This window comes from Dryobates pubescens, chromosome 31, assembly GCF_014839835.1.
Source record: "Dryobates pubescens isolate bDryPub1 chromosome 31, bDryPub1.pri, whole genome shotgun sequence".
Taxonomy (NCBI): Eukaryota; Metazoa; Chordata; class Aves; order Piciformes; family Picidae; genus Dryobates; species Dryobates pubescens.
In genome coordinates, this window is record NC_071642.1 from 6,363,322 (window position 1) to 6,384,120 (window position 20,799).

The 20,799-nt window shown below is 61.3% G+C and overlaps 1 protein-coding gene across 1 annotated transcript in view; it reads right to left on the reverse strand.

Moving 5' to 3' along the window:
- GFRA2 (GDNF family receptor alpha 2) overlaps window positions 1-14,063 on the reverse strand; it is a 32,988-nt gene extending 18,925 nt beyond the window's left edge. The window contains exons 1-3 of the mRNA XM_054174843.1: window positions 13,968-14,063; window positions 7,908-8,222; window positions 2,017-2,100 (exon numbers count right to left, since the gene is read on the reverse strand). Coding sequence (XP_054030818.1) covers window positions 2,017-2,100; window positions 7,908-8,222; window positions 13,968-14,007 — 439 coding nt within the window. The 5' untranslated portion in view covers window positions 14,008-14,063. The remainder of the gene's footprint in view (window positions 1-2,016; window positions 2,101-7,907; window positions 8,223-13,967) is intronic.
- Window positions 14,064-20,799: the final 6,736 nt, after the last annotated feature.

Below are 20,799 nucleotides of genomic sequence, written 5' to 3' on the forward strand. Positions count from 1 at the left end.
GTTGTGGAGTCTCCTGGTGTGGAGAGCTTCCAACCCCCCCCCCCCCCAGGATGTGTTCCTGCGGAGCCTGCCCTGGGTGACTCTGCTCTGGCAGGGGGTGGGGGTTGGAATGGATGATCTCTGGGGGGGTCCCTCCCCACCCCTCCACCATTCTGTGCTGCTTCTCCCCCTTCCCCCAGGCCTGAATTTGCCAGACAAGTTCTTTGCTCCTCCTGCTTTGCTTGTAGGAATAAATCAGCCCAGGAGCATTCAATCCCCCACTCCAGACACTCTGCTGTGCAGACTTCCCAGCAGCTCAGACACTTCCTCGATGCTAATGGGGAAGCCAAAAAGGAGGGCGGGAGACAGGAGGGGGAGGAATTGTCATCCCCAGCCCTCCCTGGGGAGCCTGGCACATTCCCTTCAGGAGCTGAAATGACACCAAGGGGATGTGGCAGCACCACAGCCCTCCTCTGAGGGGATCTGAGGGGGAGTCAGGGCAACCCAAGGAGGGGGACACAGCATCTGAGGTGTCCCCAGGTGACCTGAGGGGGGTCAGGGCAAAGCTGTGCAGCCCAGGGAGTGGGACACAGCATCTGAGGTGACCCAAAGTGATCTGAGGGGGGGGGGTCAGGGCAAAGCTGTGCAGCCCAGGGTGGGGGCCACAGCATCTGAGGTGGCCCCAGGTGACCTGAGGGGGGTCAGGGCAAAGCTGTGCAGCCCAGGGAGGGGACCACAGCATCTGAGGTGACCCAAAGTGATCTGAGGGGGGGGGGGGTCAGGGCAAAGCTGTGCAGCCCAGGGTGGGGGCCACAGCATCTGAGGTGTCCCCAGGTGACCTGAGGGGGGTCAGGGCAAAGCTGTGCAGCCCAGGGTGGGGGCCACAGCATCTGAGGTGGCCCCAGGTGACCTGAGGGGGGTCAGGGCAAAGCTGTGCAGCCCAGGGAGTGGGACACAGCATCTGAGGTGACCCAAAGTGATCTGAGGGGGGTCAGGGCAAAGCTGTGCAGCCCAGGGAGGGGACCACAGCATCTGAGGTGGCCCCAGGTGACCTGAGGGGGGTCAGGGCAAAGCTGTGCAGCCCAGGGAGGGGGCCACAGCATCGTTGTGAGGTCTCTGAGGTGCTTTGTGTACCCCCAGGAGGTTTGGGGAGCCCCCAGCGAGCTGTGGGTGGGGTTTGGGGGAAAGGAAAGGATTAAGAGGAGAAAGAGGCAGGAGAAGGCAAGGAGCTGCTGACCTAATTTGGAGAAGGGGGGTGGGGGTGGGGTGGGGTGGCAGCAGGAAGGTTGTCATGGAAATAAGATGGCAAGGAGAAGGAAAAAAAGTTCCTGAGGATGGTGGGGGAGTTTGGGCTCCTGAGAGGAGGCTGTGGAGGCTGAGAGATGCTCCAAAGAGCTCAGCAGCCTCCCCCCTGCACCACCCCAGAGCTTGCCTGGAGCTTGGTTGTCCCGGGGAGGGGACAGGAAGCAGGACTCACCCCCCCACACCCCCAACCCCCCCGGCCTCAGCTCCCCCAAGTCTTCCAGGAGACAGACAAAATACTTTAGACCAAGTGATGGATGGGCAGCAGGAGGGGCTGCCCCCCTCCCAGAGGCTCCAGAGCCCTCCCCAGAGCCCAGGCGGTGACCTAGGTGGTGGGGGAAAGGAGAGGAGCCACGGGGGGGGGAAGGAGAAGGGAAGCTTCGGGGGGGGGGAGCAGGAGAGGGGAGCCATGGGGGGCAGGGGGAGGGGGAAGGAGAGGGAAGCCTCAGGGGGGAAGGAGAGGGGAGACATGGGGGTGGGGTGGGATGGGGAAGGAGAGAGGAGCCTGGGGGTAGGGAAGGAGAGAGGAGCCTGGTGGGGGAAGGAGAGGGGAGCTGGAGGTTTTCCTCAGCAGGCAGCTCAGCAGCAGCGGGGCCACATTGCCAGGCAAGGCCACAACAACCTCCCTCCCCCCAAGGTGAAGCAGCAGCAGCAGCAGCAGCAGGAGCAGCAGCTGCAGCAGCAGCAGCAGGAGCAGCAGCTGCAGCAGCAGCAGCAGGATGTTGCTTTCCTTACCTGAGAAAATCGAAGCCAGTCTGAATATATCGGAGAGCCGAGAGGTGACCGGCTCGTAGGGGGAGGCTTCATAAAACTCTTCTCCTGGAGTGGGAGGAAAGGAAAAGGAAGAGAAAGAAACCCCTCCTCAAAACCAATCAACCCCCCCTCCCACCCCCAGATTAACCTCAGCCACCAGCAAGGCTCCAGCCAGGCACAGGCACCACCCCCACCCCATCCCCTCCCCCCCCAAGTGTGGCAGTGAGGACTTAGGGAGGGCAAACCCAAACCACCACCACCACCAAGTATTCAAATCCCTGCCTGGCAAGGCAAAACTGAGCTCAGCTAAGAGCAAAGCAGCTTAATGCTACCTGGCTGGGAGTTTGGGGTTGGGCTCAGTGTGGAGGAGGCTGAGGGGAGAACTCCTGGCTCTCTACATCTCCTTGAGAGGAGGCTGGAGCCAGGTGGGGGCTTGGGCTCTTCTCCCAAGGACCAGGTGATAGGAGAAGGGCCTCAAGTTGCCCCAGAGGAGTTCAGAGAGTCATTAATTGGGTTGGCTTGGAAGGGGCCTCAAAGCTCAGCCAGTTCCAGGCCCCCAGCCATGGGCAGGGACACCTCCCACCAGCACAGCTTGCTCAGGGTCTCATCCAGCCTGGCCTTGAACCCCTCCAGGGAGAGGACCTCCACAGCCTCCCTGGGCAACCTGTGCCAGGCTCTCCCCACCCTCACTCTCCACAACTTCTTCCTCATCTCCAGTCTCAATCTGCCCTCCTCAAGATCAAATCCATTCCCTCTCATCCTGTCCCTCCCAGCCCTTGTCCAAAGTCCCTCCCCAGCTCTCCTGGAGCCTCCTTCAGGTACTGGAAGGCTGCTCCGAGGTCTCCCTGGAGCCTTCTCTTCCCCAGGCTGAACAGGTCACTGGCTGAACATCCCCACCACTGACCCTGCTGCTGAGCCAGGAGCTCATTCATCCCAATCCAAACTTCCCAGAGGGGATCTGAGCACAGTGCCCAGGCTGGGAGCAAAACCTCTCTCTCCCATCAGTGCTGGTGCTGCCATCCCAGCTGTCTGCTGCCACTGTGGCAGCAGGAGAGGCTGGCTTTTCATGACCTCTCAGGAGAGGAAATGCTCTCCCCAAACCCCAGCAGCCACAGGAAGAAACAAAACAGCAACCCCAGCACAATCATCGAGATAGAAAGATAAAAATCAATGGCTGGACTTTGAGGGAAGTAAAAAGCAAGCAGCAAACCAAACCCAGTCAGAGGCTGACCAGCAGCCCAGGGCATCGACCTCCACCATGCCTGGCAGCCCTTTTTGGCAGGATCCTTGCCCACACTGGGTGCCCTCCCTGTGGGTGAGTCTGGCTTGGCCTCAAGGATGGAGCTCAGCAGCCCCCAGCCCCACTCCAGGCCACCCCTGTCCTTCCCAGTCAGCATTTATCCCACGTCATCAAGGAGCCACTTGGAAAGCCACAAGCTGCACCAGGGGAAGCTTAGGCTGGAGGGGAGGAGAAAGTTCTTCCCAGAGAGAGTTGTTGGCCATTGGGATGTGCTGCCCAGGGAGGTGGTGGAGTCCCCATCCCTGGGGGTGTTCAAGAGGGGACTGGATGTGGCACTTGGGGCCATGGTTTAGTAGCCATGAGGTGTTGGGTGACAGCTTGGACTTGATGATCTCTGAGGTCTTTTCCAACCTTGGTGATTCTGTGAAAGCCTGAGCTGGATACAAGCTCCTTAAGAGGTGAGGAGCAGTGTGGGGAGGCCTTGCTCCAAGCCCAGCAGCTCCTCAGCATCATGCCTTGGGAAGCTGGGAGGGCAGAGCAGGGAGGGCAGCGCCAGGAGGGCAGCGCCAGGAGGGCAGTGATGGGAGGGCAGCGCCGGGAGGGCAGCGCTGGGAGGGCACAGCTGGGAGGGCAGCGCCGGGAGGGCAGCGCTGGGAGGGCAGCGATGGGAGGGCAGCGATGGGAGGGCAGCGCCGGGAGGGCAGCACCGGGAGGGCAGCACCGGGAGGGCAGCACCGGGAGGGCAGCGATGGGAGGGCACAGCTGGAAGGGCAGCGATGGGAGGGCAGCGATGGGAGGGCAGCGATGGGAGGGCACAGCTGGAAGGGCAGCGATGGGAGGGCAGAGCAGGGAGGGCAGAGCAGGGAGGGCAGAGCAGGGAGGGCAGCGATGGGAGGGCAGAGCAGGGAGGGCAGAGCAGGGAGGGCAGAGCAGGGAGGGCAGCGCCGGGAGGGCAGCGATGGGAGGGCAGCGCCGGGAGGGCAGCGATGGGAGGGCAGCGCCGGGAGGGCAGAGCAGGGAGGGCAGAGCAGGGAGGGCAGCGATGGGAGGGCAGCGATGGGAGGGCAGCGCCGGGAGGGCAGCGATGGGAGGGCAGAGCAGGGAGGGCAGCGCCGGGAGGGCAGCGATGGGAGGGCAGCGCCGGGAGGGCAGCGCAGGGAGGGCAGCGATGGGACAGTCCAGTGGGATGCCTCCAGCCGTTGTGGGGTTTTCAGCCCATCACAGAATCCCAGAGTGGTAGGGGGTTGGAAGGGACCTTTGGAGATCAGTAGGGTCACCCAGGGCAGGCTGCATAGGAGGGAGCCCAGAAGGCTTTGGAATGACTGCAGAGAAGGAGACTCCACCACCCCTCTGGGCAGCCTGCTCCGGGGCTTCGCCACCCTCAGAGTTAAGAAGTTCCTCCTCGTGCTCAGATGGAGCCTGCTGGGGTCAGCTTTGTGCCCATTGCCCCCTGTGCTGTCCCTGGGCACCACGGACCGAAGCCTGGCCCCAGCCTCCTGACCCCCACCCTTGAAGGATTGCTCAGCAGCGATCAGATCCCCCTCAGGCTGCTCTTCTCCAGCCCCAAGTCCCTCAGCCTCTCCTCACCACACAGATGCTCCAGCCCCTTCATCATCCTCAGGGCCCTTTGCTCTGCCCCACCCCTCATCTCCTCACCCCTGATCTCCCCACCCCTCATCTCCTCACCCCTCATCTGCCCACCCCTCATCATCTCCCCACCCCCCTCAGGGATGCACCGAGGGTGGGACCAAAGGCTCCTCCTGCTGCCGTGGCTCATCCTGGGGACGGGACCAGGCTTTGGGCAGGCTGTGAACTTCTCCCGCTTCAGCCCCAGCCCCCCCTGGGGCCAGGATTCGGGATGCCAGGCAGCAGCTGGGGGAGAGAGCCCCGAGGAAGCCCTCGAGGCCCTCCCAGGCTATCGTTTTGCTGCTGCAATAAATAATTAAATCCTCTCCGAATCCTGCTGCTTGCCAGGAAAATTACCCGGCATTAAAAGGGCAGTGGACTTCTTCTTGAGCTCCCTGAGATGCAATTAACCTCCGGGAAGGAGGTGGGAGGGAAAGCAGCCCCTCCTTAATGACAGGGAGAGCTTGGTTCCCGCAGCTGAGGGGCTGGGTGGGATGGGCACCGACCAGCATCTTCCCCAGCAGCTCAGGGCCTGCCTTGGGCTCCTCCTCCTCCTTGTTTCTTACCCTCCCTGCTTCGTGCACGGCAAAGCTGGGAGCTGCTGGAGCTTCCCCAAAGCTTCTGCTTCTCCTTCAGACTTGGAATAATCACTTCCCTTCCCACCTCCTCCAGGTACGGGCCCCGGAGTACTCCTCGAGCATCCTTCATTCACGTTTGCCAAGCCCTCTGCAACGTCTGAATGAAGGCTGCTAATGAGGGGGGAGAGGACAATTAAGCAGTCATTCCTGCTGTGGGGCTTTGTTAGCCCTGTGCTGACCCACATTTGAAGACAATCTCACTCAGGGGTGGGCTGCAAGCTCCAGCACAGCTCCCCATGTCCTCACCACTGCCAGCAAAGCCCTCCCAGCACCACCATCATCTCCTCTGGCTCCGATCCCAGGGCAGGAGGGAGGTCACAGACCTGTGTCCTCTGCAGGAGCAGGGCTGCCAGGGATGGATTCCCCATCAGGTGAACTCTACCAGCCTCAGCTGAGGCTTTCAGCTGGGGTAAGGAAGCAGCAGAGGAACCCAGGAGGGTGGTGGGGCCCTGAAACAGGTTGCTCAGAGAAGGTCTGGAGAATCCAAGCCTGGAAGTGTTTAAAGCCTTGAGCAACCTGGGCTCAAGTGGGAGGTGTCTCTGCCCATGGCAGCAGAGGGGGTTGGAACTGGGTGAGCTTTAAGGTCCCTCCCAACCCAAACCATTCTGTGACTCTATGAAACCATTGGTGGAAGCAGAGCCAAGCTTGTGCCACACTTAGTGCCATGGGTGGCCCAAGGACCATCCTCATGGTGGGCAAGGGCCCTTGTGAGGAGGATGCCAGAGCTCAGGGGCTCTGGTGCAGGTGGTTTTGCACAGGCTGAAGCTGAACTGAAGAGCTGCTCTGAGCAGAGGCAGTCCTGAGCCCATTCAAGGGATCTGCTCTCTCAAACTGATGCTCCTCTCCAGCCTGGGCACTGGCAGAGCCATGCAGGGCTGGCAGGAGGAGGTAGAGCCCACAGGACAACAAAACAAACCCCACCAGAGCTAGCAGCAGCCACAGCTGAGCTCCTCACAGCCAGTTCCTTCCTCTGAGCCCAGCATCATCTCTCTTTGTAGCCCTGGAGCAGCCGCAGTGCTGGTGGTGCCCTTGCAAGAGGGGCAGGGGGGGGAGCAGAGGGACAAGGGGCAGGGAGGGAAGCTCTCTGCCTTCCCCTGCCTGTAGGCAGTAGATAATCCTGCCTTCAATGAACAAAGCAGCCCCCAGGCCAGTAAAATCCAATTTCAATGACCTGCCCTGCTCCAGCCTCTGATTTACTCCTTCACCAGGCTGCAGCCCCAGCAGGCTCTGGTCTCTCACCTCTCTGCAAGGCAAGAGCCCTGCAAGCCCTCCCTGCTGCTCCCCAGCTCACCAACTCCACCAGGGGGACAGGGGACTTGAGGGGGAACAACATCCTCAGCACCCCCAAGGGATCCCCACAGATGGAAGTGGGGCAAGGCCATGCCCCAGCTTTGCACATCTCAATCACAGAATCAACCACCCAGGTTGGAAAAAGACCTCAGAGATTATCAAGCCCAAGCTCCCTGCCTGGGCTTTGCAGTGGGTTAGGAGGAGACCCCAAGCAGTGAGCTGCTGGGGAGCTCTGGGAGCCCAGGGGTTGGCAATGAAGGCTTCACCCAAGCCATCAGAGCAATTCCTTCTCCCTGCACCACTCCAGGGAGGTCAGAAACACCAAGGCCAGGCTCAGCCCCAGCACATCTGGATTCAAGTCCCTCTGCAGTCAGCAAAAGCAGCTCTCAGCCACCCTCATCCCAATCTTCCGCTCTACCAGCACCAAGGGAAGAGAGATGGCTCCAGGTGGGATCCCAAGCTCCAGGTGGGATCCCAAGCTCAGGGGCACTGCTCTGCCCACAACTCCTGCAGCATCCAGCTGCCCTCAGAGCTTCCCAAGCTCCAGGTGGGATCCCAAGCTCCAGGCATGATCCCAAGCTGAAGGGCACTGCTCAGCCCACAACTCCTACAGCATCCAGCTGCCCTCACAGCTTCCCAAGCTCCAGGCATGATCCCAAGCTCCAGGCATGATCCCAAGCTCCAGGTGGGATCCCAAGCTCCAGGTGGGATCCCAAGCTCAGGGGCACTGCTCTGCCCACAACTCCTGAAGCATCCAGCTGCCCTCAGAGCTTCCCAAGCTCCAGGCATGATCCCAAGCTCAGGGGCACTGCTCAGCCCACAACTCCTACAGCATCCAGCTGCCCTCAGAGCTTCCCAAGCTCCAGGCATGATCCCAAGCTCCAGGCATGATCCCAAGCTCCAGGTGGGATCCCAAGCTCAGGGGCACTGCTCTGCCCACAACTCCTACAGCATCCAGCTGCCCTCAGAGTTTCCCAAGCTCCAGATGGGATGAAGCAGATCAGGACTCCCTTCCCCCCTCCCCCTCCCCTCTTCGCACCTCCCGCCGCGTTCCGAGCCGGCGGAGCCTCGCTGCCTACCTTCGGTCAGCCCCAGGTGTATGCTCCAGTAGATCTGCAGGCACTGCAGCTCCTTCTTCATGCCTCTCTTGCAGCGGCAGTCGTAGAGGGGACTCTCCTGCAGCACCTCCAGGGCCGCCTGGCACTCCTTGTTGGCCAGCATGGTGTTGCGGTCCCTGCCGGCCAGGCACTGGCGCAGGGTGCGGTACCGGGAGCTGCAGCCGGGCTCGGCGGCGCACAGCTCGTTGGCTCGCACGCAGTCCACGGCCCCTCGCCACCCGTGGGGGTCCTGCCCCCCCGGGGATGGGGGCCCGGCCAGGGAGTGGAGGATCTCATCTGGGGGAGGGGGCAAGGGGAAGAGAGGAGGGGCAAGAGGGAGAGAGAGAGAGGTGAGGGAGGCTGAGCAAGCTGCCGGGGGGTGACCTCTGCTGTTGCCTCCCCCCCCGCAGTGTGGTAGCTTGAACCTTTTCCACAGATCTTGAGGAGAAGGTAGTAAAATGTAAATGAATCTGTCAGAGTACTTTAGAGGTTGGGAGGGACCTCCAGAGATCACCCAGGCCAAACCCCCTGCCAGAGCAGGGTCACTTAGGGTAGTCCACACAGGAATACATCCAGGTGGGCTGGGAAAGGCTCCAGAGAAGGAGACTCCACAGCCCCCCTGGGTAGAGAGTGGAGGATCTCATCGGGGTGAGGGGCAAGGGGAAGAGACAGAGGTGAGGGAGGCTGAACAATCTGGGGCAGGGGAGGAGAACCTCTGGCCTGAAAGCCACCTTTGGGCTGCTCCAGAGAGGGAGAACCTCCTTCTGTCATGTCTAACCCAAGCCCAGACATGTCTCCAGACATGGTCCCCAACAGATCTCCAGCCTTAAAGCCACCTTTAGGTTCCTCCAGACAGGGAGAACCTCCTTCCATGATGCCCAAACCAAGCCCAAGCGTGTCTCCAGACATGGTCCTCAACTGGTCCCTGGCCTTAAAGCCAGCTCTGGGCTCCTCCAGAGAGGGAGAGCATCCTTCTGTCACGCCTAAACCAAGCCAAGATGTGTGCCCAGCCACAACCCCACCAGGAGCTGCCAACCACAGCAAAACCCAGCAAGAGGGGTGGGTGCAAGGTGGCCATGCACAAGCCCTGCCCACCTCCCCCAGCTGGGCCATGAGGAGGGAGGAAAATGCTCAGGGCACAGACAGCAAGCCCAAGGTGTGGGCTGGATGAAGGATTAAGCCTCAGCCTCAGCTCCTGGAGCACCAGGAGGCTCTCTGCTTCTTATTAAACCCAGGAATAACCAAGTCCAGCCTGTTCCAGCCCTGCTGCTTGGGGTCCTGAGCCTCCATGCATGACCTCTCCAGAGTCCAGGGAAGCAGGAAGCCCTTCCAAGCTCCCTGGCCCGTTGCTGTTTGCTTTTTCTTTGCCTGCTCACCCTTTTTAGGGCATCTGACTCATGGGGTTTGGAGCACTCAGGGCTTGGCAGGGTCACAAGTTGGCTGCAGCTCGGCACAAACTCTTCCCCCCCTCAGGGCTGGCCTCCTGCATGGCTCCATTCTAGCCACCCCTTGAGGGTGGCAACCATCCAGCTGCCCCAGGCTCCTTGCACAGAGATCAGCCCCTCCTTGGCCCCTGCCTTGGCAGGCAGCTCCACACACTCCCTGTGCCACCCTCAGCTCCTCTCCTGCTGTTTCTGTCATTTTCTCCTTTCCCTTCTGCTTTCTGAGACAAGGTTCTTGCCGAGCCAGCCCCAGGCAAGGCCACTGCCACTCGTGGCTGTGTGGGGAAGAGGGACAGGCAGCACTGGCGTGGCTGCTGCCCCCCATGTTTGCCCAGTGGGCAAAGTTCTCTGCCATTCCTGCCCCCCCCATCTGCCAGGGCAAGCAAAGATGGGCACAGTGGGAACTGAGGGGCACCCTTGGCTGAGGGGCATCGAGCTTGATGCCACACCCACCCCAGCTGCTGCCCCTGCACCCTGCCCAGCAGCTTCCCCTCGCTGCCACCTCCCATGGGCATCACAAAGCTCTGCCTCCAGCTCCCAGCCCCTTCCCAACCTGTGGCCATTCAGCTGGCTATGGCAGGGGGACAGTGACACCTACAGGCATGTGACAAGGGCCACCCATGTCACCCCCACACCCTCCAGGATGCTCAGGAAGCCCCCAGCCACTTGGGGTGGGGGGAGGCAGAGCTCAGCCCCAGCATCAGCTCCACCAAGCAGACAGCAGCAAGCAGGCAGAGCTTGTCCAGTGCTCACCATCCTGAGGTGGGCATTCATCCATCCATCCATCCATCCATCCATCCATCCATCCATCCATCCATTATCTATCCTCCATCCATCCTCCATCCATCCTCCATCCATCCTCCATCCATCCCCTGCAGGTGGCCTCAGCACATCAGGACATGCTCCTCCTCGGGCCATGGGGGAGGACAGGAGGTGCTTGAAGCTTGGACAGAAACCTGGGATGGGAGTGAAGGAGCAGGACAGGCAGCAGCCCAGGCTGGAAACATCTCCAGTGGCCATGGTCAGGGCCAAGGAACAGATCTCATCCTCCTGGTCTTCGGCCGATGCCCCCAAACAAACACCCCAGGGTTTGGAGAGGTCTGGAGGCAAGCAGGAGCAGGTGCAGAGCCTCTAGACCCACGTTAGATCCAATCTGGGCTGGCAGATGTCCCTTGGGAAGGCCTTCCTTGGCCTGGCAGGATTATATTCCACATGGAGGAGGCAGGCAGGATCCATGAGCAGTGCAGGCACGCTCCTGACGCACAGCCGGGGCTGCTGGAGGCGAGGTGGCAGTCCCCAGATGCTCCTCAGGGCAGAAACTCCAGCTCCTCCCCATGAGAGGGGCAATGCCTCGGTGTTTTGAGTGCAAAGGGGACAGCTCTGCACCTTGACACGCTGGGAGACCCCAGCCCCAGGCATCCAGAGCAGGAGCTGGGACAACCTGCTCCCGCTGCAGCCGCGGCTGGCCCTAGGACAACCATCTCCCAGGCGTGGAGAGCCGTCCCACAGCTCCACCAAGTGCCATTCCTCCTCGTCCAGCTCAGCTGCAGATCCCTCTGGTGCAGCTCCTGAGTGAGCCCAGGTCCCAGCTCCAACTGAGCCTTCTCCAGCTGACGCCACAAAGCCTCTTCCCGAAGCACCATCCAGAGCCTCTCCTTTGGCCCTGCTCCTGGCTCCGCACTGGCTCCGTGGGCTTCCCAGGCACGGAGCAGAGGTGCTGGCAGGCAGGCAGGGAAGGAAGACAACCTTGCCTTGATGCAAAAGGTGTTGGACCAGATGGAACATCCTCAGCAAGGGCCCCAGCACCTTCTTGGCACAGCCCAGTGCTGGGGTGGGTGCTCGCTCGTGCTCTGATGGGAAGCACTCCAGTAAATCCAACCACTGGAAAGCCGGCAGGGATGAGTGGTGGTGAGCTGGCCCCATCCTCCTGGATTTTCCCATCTTCCTTCCATGGTCTTGGAGAGGTCAGGGGGCTCTGTGTCCCCTCAGCAACGCCAGGAGGCTGCCTGCAGCATGCTGCTCCCGTGCCTGAGCCGGGAGTGCCAGCAGAGCCCCGAGCGCAGCACAAACCCTCCTGCTGGAGGAGGAAGGGCAGGAGAAGCCCTTCCCTGGGCTTCACAGCTTGCACAGGACACCTCAGCCTGCCCCCTCCCCACCCAAAATCCAGCATCACCCTCAGCCTTGGCTGCTTGGGCAGTATGTTTCCCTGGGGTTCCTTTCCCAGCTCTGCCTAAAGCTCCACAAAATCCCTCCGGAGGTGCGAGGTGAGGAATTGGGATGCAGAAGGGAAAGGTGAGGAAGGAATTGGGATGCAGAAGGGGCTAATTTATTTCCACCACCACCCCCCTCTCCCCCTTTTCCCTACCCAAGAGAAACCTCCTGGCACATCCACCCCTCACTGAACTCCTGTCAACAGAACACCTCAGAGAATTCCAACCCTAATCCTCAGCAGGCTCCGGGGTGCCGGAGCACAGCAAGGATTTGCAGGCAGATGCAGAAGCTCCAGCAGCCAGCAGGCTGCTGCCCCACGTTCCTCTTGCTCCCCCCTCCCAGCAGCACCAGGCTGTGTTGGCTCTTTTTGAGCTGCTGGGACACATTTCCTTCCACTGCTCCTGCCAGAGACCTTTGGACACAGGCAGCTTTCGAGGTAAATATTTATCCTCAGCGCCCAGCTCCGAAACGAAGCTGCTCAGGAGCGCACAGCCTGGCCCAGGAGGTCTCTTTCCTCCCAACCCAGAAAGGCTTTTTGGGGCTCAGCAGGAAGAAGAGCCCCAAATGGGAAGTTCTGGGTTCCCCCCACGCCTGGCCCCACTCTCCTGGGCTCTGCAGCCACGGTGAGGCTGCCCTGGAAAGCAGCAGGGTAAGCCCCACCCTGCCCTCTCCATCATCCCATCCCTAATGCTCAGCCTTGGGGTGCAGCTTCCCTGCAATCACTGCCTGGGGTGTTGCAGCTCCCCTGGCTGTGGGGGTTGGGGGGGAGATGCAGCCTCCCCACCCTGCTTCCCCACCCTGCACCCACAAAACCTTTGGGGTGCCCAGGAAAGGGAGCAGAGGGGCTGGGGTCGGTGCAAGAGCAAAGGGACCAGGGGTTGGGTGCCTCAGGTAGGGCATCCCCCAGGTCCTTGTCCTGCTGAACCTCACTCCTGAGACATCCAGCAGCGAGCCAGACCCAGGGCCAGCAGCCAGCTGCACCCCCAGCCGGCATGGAGCCTGCCCCCTGCCCAGATGTCTGCTCCCACTTTGTCCACCCCCAAGCATCCCTCCCTTGCTGTCCCTGTCTCAAAAGCCAGGACTGATGCCCCCTCCCTGCCCTGCCCCTCCCCAGCACACTCTACCACTGACAGGTTGTGGAGAAGAGCATCCCCAAACCGGGGCTCAGCCCCCCCAGTGCTCAGCACCGTGTCTCACCCTCCACGAAGGCACCCGAGGCACCACTGGCACTGCACCCCCCTCCCACCACCAGCTGGGGACCGTGCCAGGGGTCAGGGCAGAGGAGGAGCCCCTCACCCCCATTCTACCCAGTGAGCAGAGCCCTCTTTGGGGTGTCCAGCACCCCACCTAAGGTGGTCCCTCTCCTGCAGCCCCAGCCCCACACCGCGGGATGCTCTGGAGGTGGGGGGATGTTTGCTCTGCCAACCTTCAAGTCTCCCTGGGCAGCTCCCAGCCCCTTCTCGCTGATGTTCCTCCAGCCCAGGCGAGCTCAGCAGTTTTTTTGGGTGCTGGCTGCTGCAGTGCTGGGGACCCCACAGGCACCAAATGGGGTGGGGGGTGCTGTGGTGACTGCATCGGAGCCTCCAAAGCCGTGGTCCTGCCCGCATCCAGCCTGGCGGGAGACGGCAGCTTCCTTTTCACCCCACACCCACCAAGGTCTCGGACTTCTCCCCCCCGAAAATTTCCCCAGTCTCTGGAGGAGGCTGCCTTGGAAATGCTGAGCAGAGGCAGAGCTCCATCAGCCGAAGCCCCACGCACGAATCGTCGCGGAGGGGACAGCAGATTCCACCCCCACCCCCCCCCCGCCACCACCGCCACATGCCACCAGCTCAACTTTCCGAACGGATTCTCCATTCCCAAGCACGGGGGTCGGAACTGGAGGGCTGGGGGAGGCTTAGCAGCGGCTGGAGGGCGCTGGAAGGTGCTGGGGGACGCTGGGAGAGGGGGAGGGGGACAGCAAAAGGGGTAAAATATGCTCCCAAATGTAGATTCTCTTGCGAGGAGGGAGGGGAGCGGGGAAGGAAGGGCTCGAAGGCGAGCAGGGTGTTCGCTGTCGCCCGCTGCCACTCGGTCCCTGCCCGCTGCCGTTGGATCGCGATAGCGCGATAGCCCGGGGCGGGGGCTGCCCCGATGGGGGCGGATGGGGGCTGTGTGCCGTCCCCTCCACCCCCGCTACCCCCTCCCACCTTTGGAGTTGAAGAGAAGAAAATCAAGTTTGAAAGCCTCGCCTCGCCTCGTCCTGGTGCTGAGCGACGCCCGGGAGGGCAGCGCCGGTCCCTTGCGCCCAGGGGAGGGGAGATGCCACCACTGCCATGCCCCCCAGCGTGGCACGGGCGACAGGAGCCCACCCTACCTGCGGGTTTTCCACCCCTCCCCGGGGATCACTCACCGACGAAGAGGACGATGCAGAAGGCGTTTGCCAAGATCATGTTAGGAAATCCTCTCGATCCTCCACGTGCGCCAAAAAAGATCCCTCCCTCCCCCCCCCCCCAGGAAAAAAAGCCCTAAAAACCCCCAAAGGATACCAAAAAATCAATTCCCAAGGTAGATCCTAAATCCAAAGGGGCTGTCAAAGAGAGAGACGGGGGGTGTTTGGGATGGGGATGGGGATGGGGGGGGGGATGCTCCGCCCGGCGCGGAGCCGGGTCCTCAGCTCTTCGCTTCCCGCATCCCCGCCCGGGCTCCCGGCGGCTTCTGCCGAGGCTCTGGATGCCGGGGCGGGGAGCAGGGAAGAAGGGGAAGGGAGGGAGGGAGGGAGGGAGGGAGGGAAGGAGGGAGGGCTGGGGGGAGTGAGGGGTGGGGTGGGGGGGCGGTAGGGAAATAGGGAGGGGGTAGGCTGCTCTCCGCCGAGCCCCGGGACCGCCCGGTCCCTCCCCGCCCTTCCCCGCCCCTCCGCCGGGTCCCCGGAGCCGCGCACCGCGGAGGGCAGCGCAGCCGCGGATGATGCCCTTCCGCCGCCCTTCCGTCGGGGCAGGGGGCTGCGTGCAGACCCCCATCCGTCCTCGGATCCCTCCCTCCCTCCCTCCCACCCTCCTGCCTGCCGCAGAACCAAAGGCGAGACCCCCGCTCCGCTCCACCCCCCCGGGACCCAAGCACCAGCCCTGCCCCACCCCAAGCGCTGCTCTGACCGTGGGGGTGGCAGAGGGGGACCCGTTCGTGTGAGGGGATGTGGGGGGCTTGTCCTTGAGGGGGTGAAATGATGTTGGGATGGGGGGGTGGGCAAAGGGGACCTACCCAATGGGGACCTACCCACTCGTGTCTGTGCTTCCTGCTGCGGGGGGGGTGGGGGTGGGGGGGTTGCACACACACACACACACACACGTGTGTGCACACATGAACACACAGACAGACACACACCAGACAAGGAATTTATTCATTCCCCCTCCCCTCCCCATTTTGAGGCTTTCCAGGCAGCACCACCTTGGCTCAGCCTCTTCCAGAACCCAGCCAGCAGCTCCCAGAGCTGGGAATGGAGCTCACCACCCCCCTTACCCCCTCTGCAGCCCCCTGCTCCTTGCTAAGGGGCAGAGTCCTTGCTGTGAAGCCATGGTGCAGCTCCTTCAGCCTCTTTCTCCTCCTCATCCTCCTCCCAGCCCTGTATAAGGTGCAGAAAACTCTCCCCCCTCTTTTGTTCCCTGATTTGGGGTCAGGACCCTTCAAACACCAGCGATGGGAGGGGGGGGTCCTGGGCCAGCACCCACAGAGGTCTTGAGGAACAGGGTGGAGGATCTGTTCTGCTCACCTCCCTCTGATTAAAGGCCTTGGGGCAGGAGTGGGGGCCAGGGGGAGCAGCCCCACTGTGCTGAGCCCCATTAGGCAGCCTGGGGAGGGGGGGATCATAGGGGAGGGGGCATGATGTGAGCCTCCCCCTACTCACATCACCTTGTCTCTGGGGCAAGGGGGCTGTGAGAGTTTAGCTCTCAGGAGACCACACTGGGCTCGGAGCACAGATTCCAGCAGGGGAGAGAAAGGGGAGGGGGGGGCAGGGGAGGACGACAAAGGGAGCAGTCTGCACTGCTGGGGCTTCCCATCCAACAGCCTCCTTCCCTGGCCTGTTCTTTGCCCTGCTCTTGGCTTTGAAAAGAAGAAGGAGCAGCGAGGCTGTGGCTGAGCAGGGTGTTGCTGTGCCGCTGGAGACCCTCCATGGACACAGCAGAGAGGAGCAGCCTCCCCAGCGGCCCAGGATTGCTGCCATTTGGCTTTGCCCTTGGAATCCTGACTTGTGTTGGGTGTTAACTCGACTTCCTGCCCTTAAATTACCCCCCCCCAAGCTGCCTATCCTGGCCCAAAGAAGCCTCTGCTCCTCTCTCCCCTTCGTGCCTGTGGATCCCAGCAGCAGGAAGTAGCTCCAGCAGCTCCAGTCCGTGGCCAGGTAGCTTCTGCCTCAGGAAGGCAAATACCTGCTTGAATACCTGCTTGGCTAAATAGCTGCTTGGCTAAACAGCTGCTTTAATAAACAGCTGCTTTGGTACAGAAATAGCTCTCTCAATAAACAACTCCCTGCTTCAGTGCCACCTCGGAGCTGAGCAAAGGGAAAGGATTTCGTCGGCCAGAAGAGGGAACTGCTCTCCTCTCTTCTCTCTGCTCTTCAGCCTCCCCACCACCATCTCCCTCTCCTGCCTTCCCAGGCTCATGACTGGGTGCTGTCAGAGGGGAAGGATCACTCAGCCCCTGCCAAGGGGACATCTAAGGACTTTTGTCACCCAGGCTGCTCCCTGGAGGGAGAGTCCTGGCTCCAAACCTTTGCTTTTGGCCTCAATTTCATTTCCTTTGTGTGCAGAGAGGCCACCACAGACCCTCAGCCCCTCACCCCCACCCCCACCCCAGAGGCTGCTGCTGCTTCTCACAGAATGCCAGGTTGGAAGGGACCCCCAAAGACCATCTGCTCCAACCCTTCCTTTAGCAAAGGCAGCTTTGGGCTTCCCAGTGCACTCTGGCCCCAGGTGATGCAGGAGGTCTCTGGGACCACTTTCCCCACCTGTTTCCACTGGTGACGTGCAGCCAACCCCATCCCAACCCCTCCAGAACTCCTCATGGCCCTCCCCTGCCCTCATCCTCATCCCTGTCCCCTAGGAGGGGCTCTGGGAACACATTTGCCACGCTCAGACAGAGTTCACCTGCTGGGCAAAGCACCCAAGCAGTGCTGGGGACCACTGGGTCTTGCAGGATTTGATTAGCTGAGCTGAAGCAGCACATGGAAGGTTGGCTCAGAGGGTCCTTGGTGTCCATTCCAAGCAGCAGCTTTCCACCAGCAGCTTTTGGGGAGGTTTTTTTTTTTCCCCTTCTGCACCCCCAGCAGCACAAAGAGAGCTCTGTCTGGAGCAGAGCTCTGCAGCCAGTGATGAGCTGCTGGTCCTGGCTGGGGAGCTGGGGAGGGAGGAGGATGAGAGGCAGAGGTCTTGTGGACCAAGAGAGACCTGCAGGGGACCAGGGGAGAGGGAACTCCAAGACAACCCTGCAAATATTTAGGCTTGGGAAAGGCAAAAAGCCACCACAGCAACCCCAACAACTTGATTGTGCCACAGCCCTGGGCACAGCCTCTGGGTGCAGAGCCAAAGCTCATGGCCAAACCCCAACACAGCAGCTGGGCTGCTGCCAGCTGCCTGCACTGCTGCCAGTTGACCCCAGGGCCTCCTGCTGCCTCCAGTGGGACTGGGAGTGCTGGGAGGGGAGGGGAGGGGGTGGATGGCAGGCACAGGGTGCTGCTCCCCTCTCTCAAATTAGAATCAGAGGACTGTTTCAGTTGGAAAAGGCCTTCAACATCACCCAAGCAGCAACCCAACCCCACCATGGCCACCAAACCCTGGCCCCAAGTGCCATGGCCACAGGGTTCTGGAATGCTTCCAGCAGTGGGGAACTCCACAACCTCCCTGGGCAGCCTGTGCCAGTGTCTGACATCCTTCAGGCTCTCAGGGGAGGCCATGAAGGTGATCCCAGGGCTGGAGCACCTCTGCTGTGAGGGCACACAGTGAGAGTCGAGGTTGTTCAGCCTGGAGAAGAGAAGGTTCCAGAAAGACCATAGAGCAGCCTTCCAGGATGGGAAGGGGGCTGCAGGAGAGCTGGAGAGGGACTCTGTGCCAAGGCCTGGAGGGAGAGGGTGAGGAGTGATGGCTTCAGGCTGGAGCATGCTGGATTGAGATTGGACATGAGGAAGAAATTCTTCCCCAGGAGGGTGGGGAGGCACTGGAACAGGTTGCCCAGGGAGGTCTTGAGCAGCCTGGGCTGGGGTGAGGTGTCCCTGCCCATGGCAGGGGGGGTTGGGACTGGATGATCTTTGAGGTCCCTTCCAACCCAGCCCAATCTATGATTCTGCTTCCAGAGGGTCCCAACCTGGGCAGCTTGAGCATCCCCTTGGCAGTAGCAGGAAGGAGGAGACCCTTCCACAGGGCCAGGACAGCTCCCCTCCAGCTCAGCTTCGTTTCTGCACAGAGCCTGCTCCAGGTGAGCAGCAGATTTCTCCCTTCCCTCCCAACCTGAAGTCCCATTAACAGGAGCTGGATTTGCTCACCCTCCTGACTTCTAGACTTCAACTGTGCAAAGCATTATCACATTCATGGGAGGCAAGGGTGTTGGGGTGATGGATTAGGCATTACCAGAGTAATCCAGGGGCAGGGGAACAGGAACAGCCTCCCAGCTTCCCCCAGCACTCGTTGTGGTCTTCCAGTCCTGACAGCTGTGGGAAGAGAACCTTCTCAGGCAAGAGAGAGGGGCACTGAGTGCCTGTGGCTTTGGGTTGGGTTCCTGCCAGGCTTGGGGGTGTGCAGCCGAGAGGATGAGGACACATCCCTCCCTAGATGCCTCCCAGGGATGCTGGTTCCCTCCCTCTGCTGGTTGCCCTGGCTCTGCACTCCAAGAAACTCAGCGTTTGAGAGACCAGAAGCGATTTGGGTCCCACATGGAGGGGGTTTGGGGCAGCTGGGGGGGGTTACAGCTTCTCCCGTGGCTCCCGGGGACGGCCGGAAGTCTTCTGCTCCAAATCCCAGAGGGTCCTGCAGCCCGGGAGCAGAGCAGGACAAAGAAATCCTCTCCCTGAGCTGCATCTCCGTTTGCAGAGCCTACGTTGGGGCTGGAAGTTCTCATCTCGGGGTCCTTGCTCAGACCCCTGCCGGCGGCGCGGGGCAGCAGCGGGGCAGCAGCACGGCTCCTGAGCCTGCCGACGCCCGCAGCCGGCTGCAGGGCTGCAGGGCTGCAGGGCTGCATTGCTGCTGCAGGGGAAGCCCTGCGCCTCCACCCTCCTCCGGACGCTGCGCCTGCCCGGGGGGATCCCGCTCCGGGCTGTCCTCCAGGAGCTGAGCTGCGGGGGGCTGCACTCCCCGACGCCACCGGGGCTCACCCCGGCACACCGTCGTCCTTTCTGCTCCCTCTGGGGATCTCCTCCGGGATCACATCGGCGCAGTGCTGACAGCAGCCGGCTCGTAGCCACCGGCTACGGGAGTCCTTCCCCCCACCCCCCGACGCTGATGGCCCCCGACAGCTCCACGCACAGCAGAGGCTATTTTTGCCCTCACTGCTGGTCTCCCAGCTGATTCTTCTCCCTCTTTAACCTCTGCTGAGCAAACCAAGCCCTTGCCCTGCCTGCCTCCCCATCAGCCAGCCTCCTGGGGACCACAGGGAGGAAGAAGTGGCAGCTGCAGAGGCACTGCAAGGAGCCCAGTCGATACCAAAGCCAACTTTGACCCCTCTGAATAAACTCAGGGCTGGCTGCCAGGTCCTGAAGCTGTTGGATCATGGAGCAGCAGTGGCCAGCTCAGCCAGGAGCTGCATCCCATCCGTGGCAGGGGGGTTGGAACTAGAGGATCTTCGAGGTGCCTTCCAACCCTGACAATTCTGTGGCCCTCTTGCTGATGAGAGCTCCCTGGTGACAGCCATCAGCCTGATCCAGCCCATCCCCAGCTCTGTCCTGGCCCAAGAGAAAAGGAGGACACAGATCTCAGGCTGACACCCAGTGACAAGCAGCAGGAAGGAGCAATTCCCACTCTGAGAGGGATTGCCAGGCCAGGTTGTCCCTGAAATCCTTTCAGGATCCTTGAAGTCCCTTTAAGGTCCCTTCCAGCCCAACCCATCCTATGAAATGCAAGCTGAGCACCGAGGGGGATGGGATGGCAGCGTGGCTGGGGGCAGGGGACAAGTCCCAGGGGGCATATCCCAGGACTGGACAGACAAAATGCCCAGTGGCAAGCAGCAGGAAGGAGCAATTCCCACTCTGAGAGGGATTACCAAGCCAGGTTATTACTGAATTCCTTTAAGGATCTTTTCAAGTCCCTTTAAGGATCCTTTGAAGTCCCTTTAAGGTCCCTTCCAACCCAACCCATCCTATGAAATGCAAGCTGAGAATGAGGGGGATGGGATGGCAGCGTGGCTGGGGGCAGGGGACAAGGTTTATGGAAGCAGATTGCCCAGTGGCAAGCAGCAGGAAGGAGCAATTCCCACTCTGAGAGGGATTTCCAAGCCAGGTTATCCCTGAAATCCTTCCAGGATCCTTTCAAGTCCCTTTAAGGTCCCTTCCAACCCAACCCATCCTATGAAATGCAAGCTGAGCACCGAGGGGGATGGGATGGCAGCATGGCTGGGGGCAGGGGGCCAGCCCCAGGGGATGTATCCCAGGGCTGGGGAGGCAAGCCAGGGGAAGGTGCCACTGCTAATGAGATTTGCAAGCATTCCCCCCCCCACTGCTGGGTGGTTGTCACACCCCAGGGGATGCTGCAGCCCTTCCCTTCCTCTCCATGGCTTGGGGTGGTGGTGTGTGTCCCTTTCCTTGGGAGCTGGCAGAGCAATTCAGCTGGTGGCACTCCGAGGGGACAACCAGCCCAGGCTGTGTGGAGCTGAGCTGTCAGGTCTCCTGCTCACACACTCATCATCCTCCACAGCCCCAAATTGCAGCTGACATTTCAATAACCCCCCCCTGGCACCTGAGCCAGGCACCGAGCTGGAAGCAAAGAGGTTTGGGGATTGGGCTTCTGGAGGAACAGATCTGGGGTTGTTCCACTCCCAACTCAGTGTCTCTCCCAGCCCTGGAGCACCACAGGGGGGACTGAGTGGCCACCTCACCCCAGGATTTTAGCTTAGGGACTCCCAAGGGCAAAGCCTTCCGTGGGCAAACAGCTCCCTGGTCCCATCATGGGACTTGGGGGTGCAGGTGAAGGACTCAGGGATGCAGAGAGAGGACTCAGGGATGCAAAGAGAGGACTCAGGGATGCAGGTGAAGGACTTAGGGATGCAGG